At 47.6% G+C, this 18,705-nt stretch overlaps 1 protein-coding gene across 7 annotated transcripts in view; it reads right to left on the bottom strand.

The window, feature by feature from the left end:
* The window catches only part of Bcl2l1 (BCL2 like 1), a 54,792-nt gene extending 40,722 nt beyond the window's left edge, over window positions 1-14,070 (bottom strand). Inside the window, exons 1-2 of one of the 7 annotated variants that reach the window (XM_036184878.1) lie at window positions 13,968-14,070; window positions 11,788-12,481 (exon numbers count right to left, since the gene is read on the bottom strand). In XM_036184878.1, coding sequence (XP_036040771.1) covers window positions 11,788-12,351 — 564 coding nt within the window. In that variant the 5' untranslated portion in view covers window positions 12,352-12,481; window positions 13,968-14,070. The other 6 variants (XM_036184873.1, XM_036184880.1, XM_036184879.1 and 3 more) reach the window with 6 other exon arrangements.
* Between the last annotated feature and the right edge of the window lie 4,635 nt (window positions 14,071-18,705).

Here is an 18,705-nt window from a genome sequence, read left to right as displayed (position 1 = left end):
CATAAACACAGCACCTGGCATACATCAAGCTAGCACTCCACACACAACACCTGTTATTATTCCTAACAACACTCAGGCATTCACTCTCATTTATGCCTTGCTTACTCTGGTAAGGTTGGCATTACTCTCAGGTTTATGGATTTGAGAATTGGAAGTTGCTTCACATGTGAGTTGAGAGTTTTGCCTACAGGTTTGTTAAAAGAGATTAATAAATACTGTTTTAACTTGGCACTGAAATATCCCTGAAAAGCTTATGTGTTAGCCAGGCACAGTGATCTACGAATGTAATCCCAGTACTTTCAGGCAGAAGGAGGACTGCAGTAAGTGCCAAGTTAGCTTGGGCTACACAGTGAAACTGTCTCAAAGCAAAAAGAAACCCCCCAAATCTCATGTGTTAAAGACTTGGTCCCTAACATGACAGTATTCAGAAGCAGAATCATCTGGAAGGTGAGTGGATCATGAGGGCAGGGGCGATAACGGGTTCACTGACTGACTGGGAGCAAACCATCTTATTCAGAGACTTGAAGTGAGGGAGGGGCTAAAGAGGTCTGCTCAACCTGACATCCTTGGCAGGACAGATCTCTCAGACCTCTTCTCATCACTAAAGAGCAGATTCAGAATTTTTGTTGTGTTTGCTTTGTTTGATCTTGTTCTGTTTTTCAAGATAGTTTCTCTGTATAGCCCAGGCTGTCCTTGAACTCAAAGAGATCCTCCTGCTTCAGCCTCCCCAGTGCTGGTATTAAAGACATGCGCCACCACCGCCCTGCCTGGCTCAGACTCCTAATTTGATGGGCTACTGGGCAATGGGGAAACGCTGGAGGGAAGTAAATCACCGGGGCATCCAGTGATGGGTGCATCCTTTTCCTAGGGCCCTTTCCCACGCCTCTTGCTTCCTTGCTGCCATGAGGTGAGCAACTCTGCTTCACCATTTGTGGGCCATGAATAGAAAGCTCTGAAACAGTAAGCTAAAAAATCTTTCCATCCTTTAATCTGTGTCTAGACTCGAGTCCTCTGTCCCAGCAAGAGAAAACTAACACACTAACTACAATAAGCCCTGCCGGCTTCTCTGGGAGATGGGAGGACAGATGATCACACAGACCGATGCAAACGGCAACAAGGACACTAGGTAGTTAGTTCCATGGTGTCAATCGTTGAGACAGACCCACAGGGATCATGTAGTCTCACTCACCACCACAGCCATGGTGTCCCCATCTGAGGCATTCATTAGCATTTATTGATTAAACTCAATGAATCCAGTGAGACGAGGCCAGTAGCACTAGTAACACTAGGAAAAGCCAGACACGAGAGCAGGCATGGTGAGGCATGCCTGTAATCCCAGGAAGTGTAAGAAGGAGGATCAGGAGTTCGAGGTCCTCAACAACATAGTGAATTTGAGGCCAGCCTGGGATACATGAGACTCTCTCAAAAAGCCACCTGTCCCCAAAACAAACTCCAGACCAAATGGGACTCTAAGTCTGACAGACACTTCACTCTTTAATTTCCTCTCTAGGATGAGACTGAAAGCATGCATCTTACCTGGAAATTCAAACAAAAAGGTTTGGTGCATTAGAAAACACTAGCATGTACATAAATGTCACTAAACTGCAGACTGCTTTGGTGGTGCAGTTTTAAAGCTAAACACTCTGAACTGGAATCCCAGCTCCTCCCAGCACTGGCCTGTGAGGCCACAGCAATACCATTTTTCTCTTAGCCTTGGTTTTCTTGACTATAAAATGAAGATGCCACCTACTTTGTAGGCTGTTTGAAGGATGAGAAACAACCTAAGCTTTAGTAAGGCAGACCTGGGGTCCAGTCCTGACTCTGTTCTGTACACCCCTTCAAAGCTCAGGCAGAAGCCTCCCTCCCAGGCTTTGCCCAGCACTAACTGCTACTTCAACAAGCTGCTTTACTCCTGTGCCTCAGTTGTGAAAAGGGGCTAATAATAGTACCTACTTCATCGAGTGTTGCTGCGAGAATGGAATCAATTAGTACTTGTGGCGCACACTGAACAATGCCTGGCAGAGAGTAAGCATTCAATAAATGTTAGGTACTATTAATAGCAATGTTAACAATAATATTAATCACCAAGCGGAATAAGAGGGAGGCTTAGTTCTGGGACATGGGTATCCCATAGAATAATTCCACAGAAGTGCCTGGACATCTGCTGTAAGCAAGCTGTCAGCCTGTAGGAGACCTTTCTGTGAAAAGGCATGAGGCTGGGCTCCTAAGTCCCAGTTCCACTGACCAGGGGCCAGCCTCTGGGGAGGCGAGTCAGGTTCCTCAGAAGGGACACTGTGTTCCCAGTGGTTGTGTTCCAGGCGCTGCCTGCCTCTGACTTGGGGAACAAAGGCACATGTGTGTGGCCAGGGTGGAGGGAGGGGAATGTTTCCCTTTCAAGAGTTGGAACAAAGGATCTGAGGCATAGTTGAGTGCATTCCAATCTCCTCCCAGGCCAGCTCCCATTCCTCAGATGACTGTCCAAAAAGGTTCGTAACCTTCCAGCTTCCTCCTGAAAGGTGACTTGGGAAGGGGCAGTAAGCTGTCACTCCACCCTGTCATCAATCTCAAAAAGACAGGATTTTAAATGCACAACCGTGGATACCTGTCTTAGGACTCTGTCCTATTCCCAAGTGGGTAGGAACCCCTGGGAGAAGTCAGTTCACGATAACACAGGGCACTCCAAGTGACAGCTTTAAAGCCCCTCTGGGGGAGTGTTGTAAGTGATGGAGCCAAGGAGACAAGGCAGGAGGAGTTCTTTCAGACTGACCCCCACAGCCTAGCATCAGTGACGGAACTACCAGAAAGGCATCCCCAGTCCTAAGTGGATGATGGCAGGTTGGAGGGAGAGACTTGGAGAAGTGGAGGGAATGAGAGCAGAGAGAGTGATTGAGAGGAAAAGGAGAGGCACGTGAAATGGGGGGGGGGGGGGGAAGGGAGGGGGACATGCCTCTTGGGACATTACTTTCCAGTTTCCACACTCTACAGCAGGAATCTGGCTGCTGGGCCGGGACAGGAAGTAGTCTATGGAAGTCATTGCAATGGCATTTCCTGAAGAGCAGGAGAAAAAGTTCTAGTTCCGAGGGGAACTCTGCTCTCTACCCAGAGAACTCCGGAGCTTAGAGCCAATGTAGGCCTGGCCTGGGACTCACTGGGGATAAAACCAAGCAGCACAAGGTCCCAAAGGTGGCTTCTCTCTATGAAAACAGTGAAGGAGCCCAAGCACCATGGCAGTACTGCCTGGACAACTGTCGCTATTCTGAGCACTTTAGGCCAAGAACTGTCCTGAACTTTCCAACAAGCCCAGGTCACATAGCAGGTGACCAGTGAAGTTGCTACATCTCCGAGCCTGCCTGCTCCTATGACATGGAGATGGCATGTCTCCATCACCAATCTGTATGGCTAAAGGCATCACAAAGACAAGGAAGAACTTTTTTGAAAGCTGGAATATGCTTGTCAGTATGCATGGAGACTTCATCTTGTGGGGCCAATGACAAATCACCCTGTGATGATATTGTATCCTGGACAGGAAAGAGCCAGCCTAAATGAATTTTGTTGTGGAATAGCATTCTTGGTGAAATCTGCCATAGGGTTGAAGGCCTATGAGAATCAGGACTCCTAGGATGTCAATTTCAAGATCCCACCATAAGGGAGAAACTCAAGTCTGGGGCTAAAGTGATTTGGTGACAGACTGAATATGGAGAGCTAAGAGAGTATGTCTGGATCCTTACCCTAAGACCATGGAGATCTTGGGTCACCAGGGCACAGACACACTAGAGCTCACACTGTGACAGAAGGCTGCTGTGTGAATGTGCTCATGGGTGACTATAAAGAAAAGGGAGAATGGGTGCTTTTTTTTTTGAGACAGGGTTTCTCTGTGTAGCTTTGGAGCCTTTTCCTGGAACTCACTCTGTATGGCTCAGGCCGGCCTTGAACTCACAAAGAGCTGCCTGCCTATGCCTCCCTGAGTGCTGGGATTAAAGGTTTGTGCCACCACCGTCTGGCTTAGAATGGATGCTCTGAAAATGGGCCAAGCATTCCATGGTACAGATAAAAAATATTACATGCCTGTAATCCCAGCTCTCGGGAGGAAAAGGCAAGTGGATCTCTGTGAGTTCCAGGCCAGCCTGGTCTACAGAGCTAGTCCAGGACAGACTCCAAAGCTAAAGAAACCCTGTCTCGAAAAACCAAAAAAAAAAAAAAAAAAAAGATATATATATTAAAAAACATTAACATAGCATCAGGCCCACCACATCCCAAGCATACTTCAATGTGTTATCACTGTACTCAAGATTCAGGAAGGTCAAAAGAGATTGGGTGAGTTAGGATTTTAACTCAGACAAGCTGCAGTTTTTCAAGCAGAAACAGAAGAATAGAGGAGGGCGATTTTTAAAGTGTATTTGGAGAGAAGTATTTCTGAAAAAGAGAGTTAGGACATTTATTTAGACATGGGCTCACTTTATAGCCCAGGGTGGCCTCAAACCCAAAACAAAATCTTTCTGCCTCAACCTATCAAATGCTAGGATTATAGCCATGCACCACCACACCCAATCTAACAGTTTATTCAGCTCTCATTCTATCTAGACTCTCCAAAGAGTCAAAAAGAAAAAAGAAAAAGAGAAAAAAACGGCTTCCAACGTGGGTAGACAGACCAGTGAATACACCATGTGCAAAGATGGTCTCCTCTTGAGTCTTCAGAGTCTCATTCTCTCTACAGCCATGTAAAGCCAAGATGCCTTTTCCCCTGCCAGTGGCATCAGCTTCTTCTCAAGGTGAAGGAAGACCTGCTTCCACCCTTACAGAATTCTGATCATTACCTCCTTGCTCCAAATTACTCTTGGTTTCTCTCATTCCAAGCCAAAGCCTCAACCTGCCTTGTGATGCCCTATATGCTCTGGCACCCAGCCGACCCCCACCTTTTCTTTGCCTTCATCTCCTTGACAGATGGAGAGCAAAAACAAAATAAAACAAACAACAAATCTCCTCTGCTCCTTGCTACTTCTTTAGCCAAATTGACCTCTTGCCATCCCTGAAAATGCCAAGCATCTCTCTTCCTTGGTTCACTCTTCTGCTTGAAAAGCTCTCTATATGGACCCACACAGTGAACCATCTCCTTTCCTTCAGATCTTGGCTCAAATACCTTTGTCGGAGTTCTGGAAACAGTATTTCAAGAACATGCCTGTAGAAACCAGAACATGTATATTTGGCACACTTGGAGCTGGTTAGTTTGAGAAATCTACAACTCAGGAGTAACCCTGAAAAGCTGTTTTCTATAAAAGAAATACCTATAAAGAAACATGTTACAAAAGTATTTGTATCAGTTGTCAGTTTGTTCTACAACTTTCATTACCTGTGACACTTTATCTGAATAGTAAAATATTTATTTGCTATAATTCGCAGCTAAGCCTCTCAAAACTTGAATGGTCACTGTACAAATCCCAAAGCCCTATTCCTTCCTTCCACTTATTTATTTACTTACTAATTGGTTTGAGACAGGGTCTCATCATGTCGCTCTGGTTGGCCAAAAACTCAAAGATCTGCCTGTCTCTGCCTCCTGGGTGCTGAGATTAAAGGTGTACAACTACACTCCTTTTCCTTTCTGTTCAGGATGCTACATAAACCTCAATCAAGCCATGGGTTATCAAAATGTCTTTTTCCTTTTAATTTGTCTTATGTCAAGGTAATTCATATTCTAGCCAAAGAAACTCAACAGGTGTGGGGTGAGCTATTTTTCATTTTCCTGCATCTTGGCCGTTTACTTTTTTTGATAGCTCTTTAATTTCATTTATTTATTTATTTACTTATTTATAAATACTTGGGGAGGGTACAGCATGGACATACATGGAGGTCAGAGTACAACTTGCAAAAGCTAGTTTTTCCCTTCCACCAGGTAGGAACCAGGGATCTAACTCAGGATATCAGGCTTGACAGCATGCACCTTTTACAAGCTGAACCATCTTGTGAGGCCCTTTGATTAACCTCTTTAAAGTGTTGTCCCACACTGCCTTGCTAGGCATTCTCTATGAACCAATCTGCCTTATTTTCTTCAGAATACCTACTATCAGCTGATGCATAATACACAAATGCTGGAAACTGAATTTGGCTCTTCTTAAATACTGAGCCATCTCACCAGCACCAGACCATATAATATCATGGGACTGCTGTGGTAAATACAGCCCATCACTGACAGAAATGTCATTATACAATCATGTGTGTATGTGTACTCAGCTTAGCTTGCATATATATACACATGCATATGGAGACCAGAGGCTAGCCCTGGGTATTGTTCCTCAGGCGCTCTCTACCTCATTGGCCTGGAACTCACCTATCAGGCTAGGGCAGCTGGCCAGCAAGCTCCAGAAATCCCCTTGTCTCTCTCTGCCTTACAGCTTTGCGATTATGAGGGCACACCACTGTGCCTAGCTTTTTTTAAAACATGCATTCTGGATTTGGTGATCAAACTCAGATTCTTTTTATTTTGTTTTGTTTTCCAAGACAGGGTTTCTCTGTATTAACAGCCCTGGCTGTCCTGGAACTTGCTTTGTAGATCAGGATGGCCTTGAACTCACAGAGATCCCCTGCCTCTGCCTCCCAAGTGCTGGGATTAAAGGTGTGTGCCACCAACAACTTGGCCAAACTTAGATTCTTATGCTAGCATAGCAAGCATTTTACAGACTGAGTTCCAGCCTCCATTATGTATTTTTTTGTCTCTCCACCAGAATGAGATACATGAGGCAAAAACTAATTTTTGTTTTTTTTGCTAGTACCTAGCAGAGTGAGGGGCAGAGGAGGCTCCCCCCACTATTATTCTGACTTGATCAGGTCCTTTCCTCAGATACTCAGTATCTCTTTCATAGGTGACTACTTTGCCCAAGATCTGTGCTCTGGGCTGAGATAACCAATGTAAGCAAAGTGTGGACTCTGCCTTAGCTCCTGAGAGCAGCTGTTAGAAATAGTGCACCACTGGGCGGTGGTGGTGCACGCCTTTAATCCTAGCACTGGGAGGCAGACCCAGGCGGATCTCTGTGAGTTCGAGGTCACCCTGGTCTACAGAGCAAGTTCCAGGAAAGCACCAAAACTACACAGAGAAACCTTGTCTCAAAAAATAAAAAAAATTAAAAATAAAAATTAAAAAAAAAGAAAGAAAGAAAGAAAGAAAGAAAGAAATATGTGCACCAATTTAAACCACCAGTCACTTCTTTTCCCTTGTGCACAGTGCTGGGGATCATATATAAAAGGTGAATATCAAGCTGGTGGCAATTTGTCTGGGTCTTTTCTTCCCTAGGTGAAACAAAGGCCCAGTGGGACTGTCATATCACTAGATGCCCAATGGAGTGGGGAAGACAGACTGTGGGCTGCAGACAATAGAGGATCCAGAGACTCCTTCAAGAAAAGAGAACACTGCAGACTTAGGTTAGAGGTTGGAGATGGAGACAGAGATCTTGAGAGACTAAGGTTATTGAAAGATGTTGTTTCTGTTGAAGAGCAGATGATTGGGGATTACCCTTAAAGTCTAAGTACACTAAACCTAAACGAAAAGCAAGCCCTGTGATGGTAGGCAGGGGAAAAACCAAGAGCTTGGGCATAGGAGGAGGATGCCTAAGTCCACTGGCCTTAGGACCAAAGTCTGCTGGGAGAAGGGGTCAGCTAACAATACGGCTTCACACAGCCCAAACAAAATTGGTGGTTACCCACAAAAAAAGTCAAGAAACTCCTCCAGGTTCCACTAGGGCCCCCTGAAAAATACCTGGGTAATTTTCAAGCAGAAGATGAAGAGCTCCATGTGGCTGCTGGGGATATTGCTTTAGGGAGTCTGGAAAACCCTGTGATGGCAAAGGAGTTTTAAGAGCCACCTAAAAAAGGACCCCAGGAAGAAGTAGGTGTCCCAAGGGGGAGCCCCTGAGACCCTTGTACTTCATTTGGAGACCTGAATGAGATTACTAAAAATTTCTGTGTTGGGATTTCTGATGGGGCTTCCCCCAAGAAAACCACAGAACTGCCACATTGCTTCAACTAAGCACATACCCATATCTGTGCTGCACTAAGGAAGCCAGGATAGCTAGCTAAGAGGAGGGCTTGCTCCTGGCTATGGCTCACTCACTGCTCCGAACAACGGTGTTTTCACTGGACAGAAGGGTATCTTCAGAGCTGGCTATACCAAAGTGAACCCCCCACCTACACAAAAGAGTTTCATCTACTGGGGGCTAGGTCCCAGTGAACTGGCTTAGTTTCTTAAGAAGTAACTCCGGGGACAAAGTTCAGAACCTTGAGGGAGGAAGCTTACTCTGGAGAAGAAGTATGTCCACCCTACAATTAAGGTTAGGGAAGGGCTTTTATTCTGGCAGCTGGGTATCATTATTCCATTTTACAGGTGGGAGAGACTGAAGACAAGAGACACAACAGGCTCAGCATTCTCCCAAGTGACTCAGGCAGTAGTGCGGCCAGAGGCTGGTTCCAATCCTTAGAGCATCACCCACAATTAACAGAGATTCTGGGACAGGCCATCTCCCTGCACACACCACTCTCAATGATTGACAAGGCTGAGGTTTTAACAATGAAAACCCTCCCTAACAAGAGCCGACCGTGACTGGGCAAACTCCTAATACCACTCAACACTTGCCATGTCTGAGTTGTCCTAGTGCCATCATCTGGGGTTCCCACACATCTGGGAACCTGCTACTCATGACAAAGGGATTGTTCTTAGACGCCTGAACAATGGCACAACTGCAGCATGGAATGAGCACCTTCTACAGGCATGTCTTTCTCAGCCTTGATTTTCCGTGCTAGTCTGTCTGGATCATTACTTCCTGAACAAGGTATGGCCGGACAGGGTTTAGAATCTGACATTAGGCCAACTTCAATTTAAATTTCTCACCCAGACACTTAGTTGGCTGAGAAACGTTTAAGCTCAGTCATTTAGTCACTGGAGCTTTGTGTACAACCTGGGAAAAAATTCACCTACCCTGGAAAGTTACTGTGTGGAATATATGAATGACCATGTATTTCCAAGATGGAGAGATAGTGTCTAGCTTAAGTTAACACCTAGCATACGGCTTTTATCATGTACATTAAGTAAAGGATCAAACACAACGCTGAATACATGAGAGGCACTCAAGATACTCAAGAAAGTCTTAGCTGGCGGTGGGGGCGCACGCCTGTAATCCCAGCACTCGGGAGGCAGAGGCAGACGAATCTCTGTGAGTTCAAGGCCAGCCTGGGCTACAAAGCAAGATCCAGGTTAAGGATTCTTCTGTCCTTAATTACGTCATCAGCCTGGGACGGCCCAGCCTAAAAAACGGATGGACCCTCTGTGTGTCTCCCTTTCTCTTTCCGCTCTCTTCCCTGAGTGGTCTCTCTGTTTCTCTGGTCCTTCCTTCTTCTCTCTCCCTCTCCCCCCCCCCTCCCTCCCCCTCTCTCCCAATAAAGCTCTAGAAAGGTAATCATGGCTCATGACTTTCCTCCAGCACTCTCCTCCATTGGCATGGCCGCAGCGCCGATTTAACCAACATCAGGACAGGCACCAAAACACCACAGAGAAACCCTGTCTTGAAAAAAAAAAAAAGAAAAAAAAAATAGAAAGAAAGTCTTGTCCCTTTCCTTAAAAGGATGCTAAATTCAGAGCATACCCTGGGTGAACCACCTGTACTTTAAGATCTCCAAGGAAAATCTGGGGTGCCAGTACAGCAGCGGACCTAAGAGGAAATGGGCAGGTATCTTCCACCAAGGCTCAAATGACACTGAGTGGAATGTTCTTTACCCCCTGGTGTCAGGGGAAAAATGCATGCCCAGAAATGGTTCTGCCATAACCAGCTCTACTACATACACTCCCTCTCTGCTCACCAAGCAGAAGTGGCAAGTTACCAGGTATGCTGCCCAACAGGCTCTGGAGACTCTTGAGGGAAGAGATGGTGGTAGATGGAATTTTAGTCACTTGAGAGCTAATGACCTTGCCCCAAGCTGCTGCCTTAGATGGGCTTAGCATTTTTCCAGGTGACTGAAACATGACATGCAATATGAGGCAGCTGGCAATTCTCAGGTCCCAGTAGTCTGTGCAGAGGCTGGCTGCCCCAGCAGGGACCTCTTCATCTGCCTACCTGGTATTAGGACCAGTAGCTAAAGACAGTCAGCAAGTGATAGAGTCAAAGGGCCCAGGTTTACTTGAAGATGCTTCAGAGGGTGTGTCTGAAGGGCGGATCTTGTCCCTCCTGTAATTAGTGGAACAAATATTTGCCCCAAAAGAGAATCAAAGCAAGAGAGAATGAATAGAAGAGGTCGCAGCACAAACCAACAGGAACTATTTAATCATTTATCTCCCCAGGGAGTTCATTTACAGACTGACTTTCAAGTCTGGCAATTGTTAGCTCAAGGGAGCCCACCTTTACCTCAGCCACCTCTACCCTAGTCATCTGACCTCTACTGACAAGTGACCTCTTTGCCTTTACAAGAGCTACTGGTGGGGAAGAGCGGGTGAAGTTCCAAAGAAATGGGAATCGAGAGACAGGATGGGTTTCAGGGCAAACCCAGGTTTCTTGCTCAGTGGTACAAGCAAAGTGCTTGCCCCGCCCTAGGCCCAGCCTATGGACAACTGAATTCTTGACATTCCCGAGTCCATGGTGCATGGCCCCTTCCACCTCACTTCCTTCAATGGATGACTTATTTTCCACAGCTTGTCCATTTTCTACATATTCTGAGGGGACAGAATACTTCTCGTAAGCCCTGAGCTCCCCTATCTGGGAATGGAGTTCATTACAAAAAATGCAAACTGCGTACTACAGTGGCTACTGGTGAGGAAGCCTCTCACCTCTAGATCACCCTGACTAGGTGACAAGCAGAAGGATTCTCTGAAGAGAAGGCGCTCACTGGCGTCAGCCTCTGTTCACATTATCTCTAAGAGTCACAATACTCTGTTAAGCAAGAGAGCTTGCCACATTTTTCTGTGTTGGAAACTAAGGCTCCAGAAGGTAAACCAGCCTGTCCAAGGTCACATGGGAGTTAAGTGACGGGACCAGGACTCACACCCACATCCTGTCTGTCACCAAAATCTTAACTTCCTATGGAGCCTCTCGGACCCGGTTCTTGCTCTGCCAGCAAACAGCGTTCCAGTAAAAAGGCCCCAGGGCCCTGACCAGAAAAGCAATAGGCAGAGCAGCTGGAGATCCCCAACCGACCCTGGGCAGTGAGGTGCAAAGTCCTGGGGCTCAATATATGACACAGCAAGAGCGCCACAAACAAGCCAACCGTGCACAAAGTTGCATACTTTGGGGAAAATGAACTTAGGGGCACAGCACAGACACAACTGGCTCCTCTAAAAATCAGACAATACTCTGCCACCCAAGTCGGTGGGGCTCCTGCCTGGCCAAATGGTCTGAGTACCATGCATGCAAGTATACAAGGGCCTGGGGTTACCAGCCCTTCAGTTTCTCCAGGTATATGTTCATCACTCCCAGCCAAGGTGACCCATGACATGATAATGAGCAGAAAGCAGGGAGAATTTGCCACTCTCACAGGTTCTGAGCCAAGTAAACACACAGGCTATGTTTTTCTTTGCTGAGAAACTGGAACAAAACTAAGAAACTGTGGGCCCCAAGGGTCGCCAGAATGAAAGATGCAGGTCTCTCAAGAACTTTGTCTCATCTAGATTTCCAAAGTTAACCTCTTGTGTTGAAATGAAGCCAGGCAAGTTTCCTGAACAATCAACATCCTCAACAACCATGCCATGCAACAGCAAAGAGACCGACAAGGGCAGTAGGGATCTCCAAAGAAGAGACAGACAAGGGGCGTGGTTCTTACCCAGCCTCCGTTGTCCTGGATCCAAGGCTCTAGGTGGTCATTCAGGTAGGTGGCCATCCAACTTGCGATCCGACTCACCAATACCTGCATCTCCTTGTCTACGCTTTCCACACACAGGGCTCCACCGAAGGAGAAAAAGGCCACAATGCGACCCCAGTTTACCCCATCCCGGAAGAGTTCATTCACAACCTGTTCAAAGCTTTGATATGCTGTCCCTGGGGTTATATGAAGCTGGGATGTTAGATCACTGAATGCCCGCCGATACCGCAGTTCAAACTCATCGCCAGCCTCTCTCAGCGCTTGCTTCACGGCTGCCATGGGGATCACCTCCCGAGCATCCAAACTGCTGCTGTGGCCAGTGGCTCCATTTACCGCGGGGCTGTCCGCCAGGTGCCAGGATGGGTTGCCATTGACGGCACTGGGGGTCTCCCTCTCTGAATCAGTTCCTTCTGGAGCCTCAGTCCTGTTCTCTTCGACATCATTAAACTGACTCCAGCTGTATCCTTTCTGGGAAAGCTTGTAGGAGAGAAAGTCAACCACCAGCTCCCGGTTGCTCTGAGACATTTTTATAGTAGAGATGGGCTCAACCAGTCCATTGTCCAAAACACCTGCTCACTCACTGGGTCTGCTCTGTGTTTAGCGACTCTCTTCCAGGATCCAAAGCCAGAATAAGGTTCTGAAGAGAGAGAAAGAGCTTCAGGAGAAAAATTTAATATGCATGTCATTTACCTTACAATATCCCATTCCTCCTCTAGGTACCAGAATTGGTTTCTTTGTGGCTCTTATAAAGGTCTGAGTCCAGGTTCTAAGGGACTTCAATGAAGTCCAATTGAAAGACCAGCAAGCGTTGAATTGTTTCACCAGCCCCTTTTTACTACAACCACCCACCCCTTTTTCTCCGAAATGCCTTCCTCAAAAAGTCACCCCCTTTGGCAGCCTCCCCCCCCCCACCTACATTCAAATCTATCTCCGGCGACAGCAAGCAGGTGCAGCCCCCGGAAGATCTTTTGTATCATAGGTCGGGAGGAGGTGGTGGCTGGGTTGCCGGTAACTCTGCCTACCTCGCGGCGGCTGGCAAAAAAAAAAACAAAAAAAAAAACCCCAAAAACCCAGCCCCGGCCGGAGGGATCATGCGACCTGGTAGGCAGCCCAGGAGGCGACAGAGGAATTGCGAAGCTTAGGAACCTGCCCCCTTGCCTGCTTCCTCCATCGCCCAGATCGAGGGCGTCCGCAGCCACCAGCCACCCGAGAGCCCAACCCCCTCGCTCTAGCACGCCCCTTGGCTCTCCGCCTCCTACTGGGAGCCAGGAGAAGCTCCCGGAGGAATGGACTTAAGTGTAATCCTCCCCCCGCCCCCCACCCGCTCCTTTCTTTCTTTCTATTTAAGTACCAGCCCTGGATGAGTCCCCTGAAGGGACTTCTCAGTGAATCTCAAGGTTCCGCGCAGGGACGCTGGGAGGGGGGCACGGCCTCGGATCTGCGAGCTGATTTCGGAGAGCACACCCCCGGGCCTTTCCGAGAGGCTGTATTCCGGAGACCCCCCACAGACAGCGCCGGTTGTCTTTGAATTCCCCAAAGGCCCTGGACATGGCGTTGGGGGACCGCCAGGTCCTCCATTCCGCGCCCGGACACAATGGCCGCCGGCACCCCGCACAAAGACGGGGTGAAAGGGAGGCGCTGCGCCCCGCCACCGGCCAGGAAGAAGAGTCGAGGCTCCCACAGCGGAGACCTCGTTTCTGCTGGGGCCCGGCCCAAAGCGGCCTCCTGGAGCCCCCTGCAGGGCTCGAGGGCAGGAGGCTGCTCCGCGCAGGAGCCCCGGGTGGGTGGGCTGAGGCCTCGCTTACAGCTCGCGCTCCCCCAGGCCGGGTACACGCCGAGCCACCGCCCCGTTGCTAGGCAACTGCCCTCCCTCAGGGGCGCCCCCTAGACCTCTCTGGAAGGAGGGGTCTCGCCCCCGCGGCCCGCCCCAGCGGAGCCAATCCGCGGGTCGAATCGGCACGGAAGCGGGACGGCAAAGGCTCCCATTGGGCGCAGCGCCTGTCAAGCACGGGAGGCGGGGCTCTCACCTGCGAGCCCAAAGAGCCATGGGGGGCCACATCCCCCCTCCACCGGCCTGGTGGTTTCCAGACACCAGGGCGCCCCGCGGCCGAGTTGTACGCCGCGGACTTGGGCCGGCCTACCTGGCTGACGGCTCGTACCGTGTCTCCCGGAGAAGCCGGCCTCAGTTTCCCCTGAAGAGACCGGGGGAACTTGCAAGCGCAGTCACTTCCGGTGCCGCGGCAGCGCGCGCGAGCCCGAGACGCAAGAGGAGCGCGCGCCAGGAGGGACTAGCGTCGATACGTGGAGAAGAGTGCCCCCTGGCGACCGATTGGAGGAGTCGCAGAAACATAGACTTACCGGCTCACGTTTATGCAGTCTAGGACTTCCATCGTTTGTATACAGAAAAAGCACTTTTTCCTGTGCCCTTAGTTTGTTTGGAGTGTTGAAGATGGTTTTGAACAAGGCAAGACATGTTCTCTGTTTTCATGAAGACTTATACCTTAGGGGTGGAGACAATATCCAACTAGGAAAATAGACAAACAAGGTAATCTCTAATGCCTTGAAAACAAACCAACCAATCTTGGTATTATGGTAATGATAGTGAACGGAGAATTGCTTTAGAGTGAGTGACCAAAACTGCAAAGCTTGGCTCTGGCTGCCTAGTGCAGTAAAAACAGTTTTTCAGTCTAAGCTGGCCTCTAGCTATGGAGTCCAGGACGACCCTAACTTCTGAGCCTCCTTTCTCACTATTACACCCAGTTTATGTGTTTCTGGGGATCGAACCCAGAGCTTTGTGTATACTAGGCAGGCGTTCTACCAAATGGTCTACAGCCCCAGCCCCGCTTTTTCAAAAATGTATTATTTTATTTGGGACATGAGCATGTTAGTGTAGGTGTATGTGTGGAAGTCAGAGGACAACTTTTGGGGGTTGATTCTGTCCAAGAGTGGAACTCAGGTCCTTGGGCAGGTTAGTTCTTTCTTTTTATACAGGGTCTAGTTATGTAGCTATGTAACTCAGGCTGCCCTTGACCTTGAACTTACTATAGGCTAGGTTGGCCTTGAATTTATATCAGTCTTTGAACTTTTGTGGACTGGGAGCTGCTGGGATGTCAGCCTCCTGGTTTGCAGGTGGCAATGCTGGACTATCCAGTCCCTAACATAACAAGAGTTTTCTTTCTCCATGATTCCTGGACTGTTGACAGGGCATCAGGAAGAGGAGAGCCACTTCCAAATCACCTGACAATCTGGGGTCTTCGGCTCACCATCTTCCACCAAAGATAGAGCAGAATACACTGTTGGCAACAGAGTTCATTCTACCCCTTTGGGAAGCCCCTTGACTGAATGTGTGTCAGGTGCTGGAGAGCTGAGCCTACGTGGGAACGGACACACCAGACTTGTTTCGAACTCATTATCTTCACTGAGCCTCGTTCATCTCTCAGGTGGGTGTAATTAAACCCGCCAAAGGAAGCTGGGACTAAAAGAAATTAATTAATTACCCAGAGTAAGAGGAATAGTGGGGCGAGCAGAGAGAATCAGAAACAGGAAGGATGGGTGCTGGAGCAGAACGGACCCAGGCTGCTCTGAAACCCAAGTCATGGCTTAACCAACATGACAAACCGTCCTTCGCTGGATCGAAATGGCATGTGTGTCCGTGGCCATTTTCACCTGTGTCAGCCTGAGGTTCCCCAGCCAGCAGACGCCAGCTCTCCCCGTGCTCCTGCAGTGGCCTGAAGGTTAAATGAGGAACTTACAGAGAGGAGAGGGCTGGTGAGATGGCTCGGCCTGGAAAGGTGCTTGCCGCCAAGCCGGACAGCCCAACTTCCATCTTGGAACCCACAGAGTGGGAAGGAGAGAACTAACTCAGAATTGTTTCCCCGACCCTACAACTCCTGGTAGTCTGCACACATAATATGAGATCATGGAAACGGATCTGCCTTCCCTTTCCCGCCTGATGCTCTCTCAAGGCTGTAACAGGAATTTACAAATAAACGTGCTACTTCATTCCTGCTACCAGCCTTACCTCCTAGACAAGCCTTTTAAAAGTAAGAGATGGGGCTGGGGATTTGGCTCAGTGGTAGAGTGCTTGCCTAGCAAGCGCAAGGCCCTGGGTTCGATCCTCAGCTCCACATACAAAATAAATAAATAAATAAAAATTAAAAAAAAAAATAAAAGTAAGAGATGTCTGGCTCCTGCTTTCTCTCTGCTTCCCTGGCTGGCTTGTTCTCCATGTCTCTCATTCTCTTCCTCCCTCCTCCACTGCAGCTCTTCACCCATTCTCCTTAAGCTGACCTTCTCAATATTTCTATGATGGTCGCTCAGGTCACAGCCCTGTCATGCTACCCCGGATGTGCTGTGCTGTTCCCCGGATGTGCTGTGCTGTTCCCCGGATGTGCTGTGCTGTTCCCCGGATGTGCTGTGCTGTTCTCAGCGCCTTTCCACACAAGGCCTGACCATGGCCTGGAGCATAATGCTCATTGTCTGAAGGGAAATTTTGTGTCAGCTCCTTTCCCAGACCAAACCACTAGTAATCTTGACTTCTTAACAAATAAGTGTATTAAATTTATTTCATTTTATTATTATTAATTTTTTGTGAGACAGGGTTTTTCTGTGTAGCCCTAGCTGTCCTGGCATACACTCTGTAGACCCTGCTGGCTTGAACTCAGAGAATCACGTGCCTCTGCCTCCCGAGTGCTGGGATTAGAGGTGTGTGCCACCACCGCCCCGGCAAGTGAATTTAAAAAAAAAAAGAATTTATGCAAATGTTTAGCGCATTATAGCCAGCGACTCTCTATTTACCAATTTTCTTTGATCATTGTGTATCATGTGGGGCTGGAGAGATGGCTCAGTGTTTAGCGCAGTTATTTTGCGCTTTTCAGAGAACCCAGGTTCAGTTTCCAGCGTTCACTTGGTGGCTCACAGGCCTCTGTAGCTCAGTTCCAGGGGAGCTGATGCCCCTTCCCACTTCTGCACTGGCATGCATGTGGTACACCACAGGAGCAGTGGGGCCTCTCACCTTGTTTCTTTCTTTCTTTTCTTTGTTTTGAGGCAAGGTCTCTCTCGTTCTGCAGATCACCCTGCCTCTGCTTCCCACTCTGCTGTAGGAGTGCTCTGGCTGGAGTATACATGAAAACTGCCACATCTGGCTTCCGTGGGGTTCTGGGAAGTAAATTTAGGGTGTCAGAGTTGAGTAGTGAGCACTTTTACAGGATGAACCATCTCACTGGCCTAATTTTCTAAATTAAAAGAAAAACAGGGGTTGGGGATTTAGCTCAGTGGTAGAGCGCTTGCCTAGCAAGTACAAGGCCCTGGGTTTGATCCTCAGCTCCAAAAAAAAAAACATGGTAGGGTGTGTTGGTGTACCCCTTTGGTCCCGGCACTTGGGAGGAAGACATTGGTGGATCTCTGTGTATTTGAGGCCAGCCTGGTTTACATAGTGAGACCATGTCTTAAAAAATAAAACAACTAGAAACATAAAAACATTAACTTTATAAGGACATGCTATCATTTAATCATTTCCCGCTTTTGGGAACATTTAGGTAGTTTCCAATCTTTTCCCATTACAAATAGTCCTATAATTTGTCTAATCTGTGTTTTGCATATGTTGGCATTTGTAATATAAAAATTCCTAGAAGTAGAATTATCACTGTATGAGCAGATTAATCTGTTTTGAATGTTAATGAATATTGGCCAAGTGCTCCATATAGCAACTGTCCTGGCTTAGCTTCCCATTAGCAAATTACGAAGTATCTCCAGTTCTTGCCATGGGAAGACCACAGTGTGTTCTAGTGTGCACACAGGTACTCTCCGTGTTGCAGAGAACTGAGATCTGACACATGGGAATAGCTTTTGATCACTGTGCTTCAACTCCAGCCTTGTCCAGTTTTGTTTTGTTTGGTTTTTTGTTTCGTTTTCATTCTTGTAAGTGAGGTGAAGTGGTTAAAACTGAAAGGCAGCTGAGCCTGTAACCCAGGAGATCAGGAGTTCAAGTTCATCCTCTGGGCAAAGGATGGTCCATTCCACCTAGGCTACAAGAAACCCTGTCTCAAAACATTATCAACACAAAACAATAAAAAAACACAGAAAAGCAATCTTTAGTTTACTATTACTGTGAGTGAAGTTGAACACTTCGTTATGTTTTTAGTCGTGGTAAATGCTGGGCTTTTTGTTTGTACTTCGAGAAAGGGTTTCTTTGTGTAACCGCCCTGGCTGTCCTGGAACTCTCTCTGTAGACCACGCTGGCCTTGAACTCACAGAGATCCACCTGTCTCTGCCTCCCAAGTGCTGAGATTAAAGGCATGCACTATCACATCTGGCAATAAATGCTGTTTGTTTATATTGCTTGTTTTTTCATTTGGTCTTTGTATTCAACTTTTTCTCATTTTTTAAAAAGATTTATCTATCTATCTATCTATCTATCTATCTATCTATCTATCTATCTACCTACCTACCTACCTACCTATCTATCTACCTACCTATCTATCTATGTATTTTTTCTGAGACAGGGTTTCTCAGTGTAGCTTTGCACCTTTCCTGGAACTCACTCTGTAGACAAGACTGGCCTTGAACTCAGAGATCTGCCTGCCTCTGCTTCCTGAGTGCTGGGATCAAAGGCGTGTGCCACCAACGCCCGGCTAAAGATTTATTTTTGTTGCCAATGCAGTAGTGGCATGTCTGTAATCCCAGCACTTGGGAGGCAGAGACAGGCAGATCTATGAGTTCTAGGACATTTGGTCTATAGAACCAGTTCCAGAGCAGCCAGAGCTACACAGAGGAACCCTGTCTTGAAAAACTAGCCAAACCAGAAAAAAAAAAGGATTTATTTTTATTATTTTATAAATATCTTGTGTGTGTGTGTGTGTGTGTGTGTGTGTGTGTGTT

Source organism: Onychomys torridus, chromosome 4 (genome assembly GCF_903995425.1).
Source record: "Onychomys torridus chromosome 4, mOncTor1.1, whole genome shotgun sequence".
Lineage (NCBI taxonomy): Eukaryota > Metazoa > Chordata > Mammalia > Rodentia > Cricetidae > Onychomys > Onychomys torridus.
The sequence above is the reverse complement of the archived record's forward strand: the minus strand, read 5'-3'. Positions and strand labels throughout refer to the sequence as shown.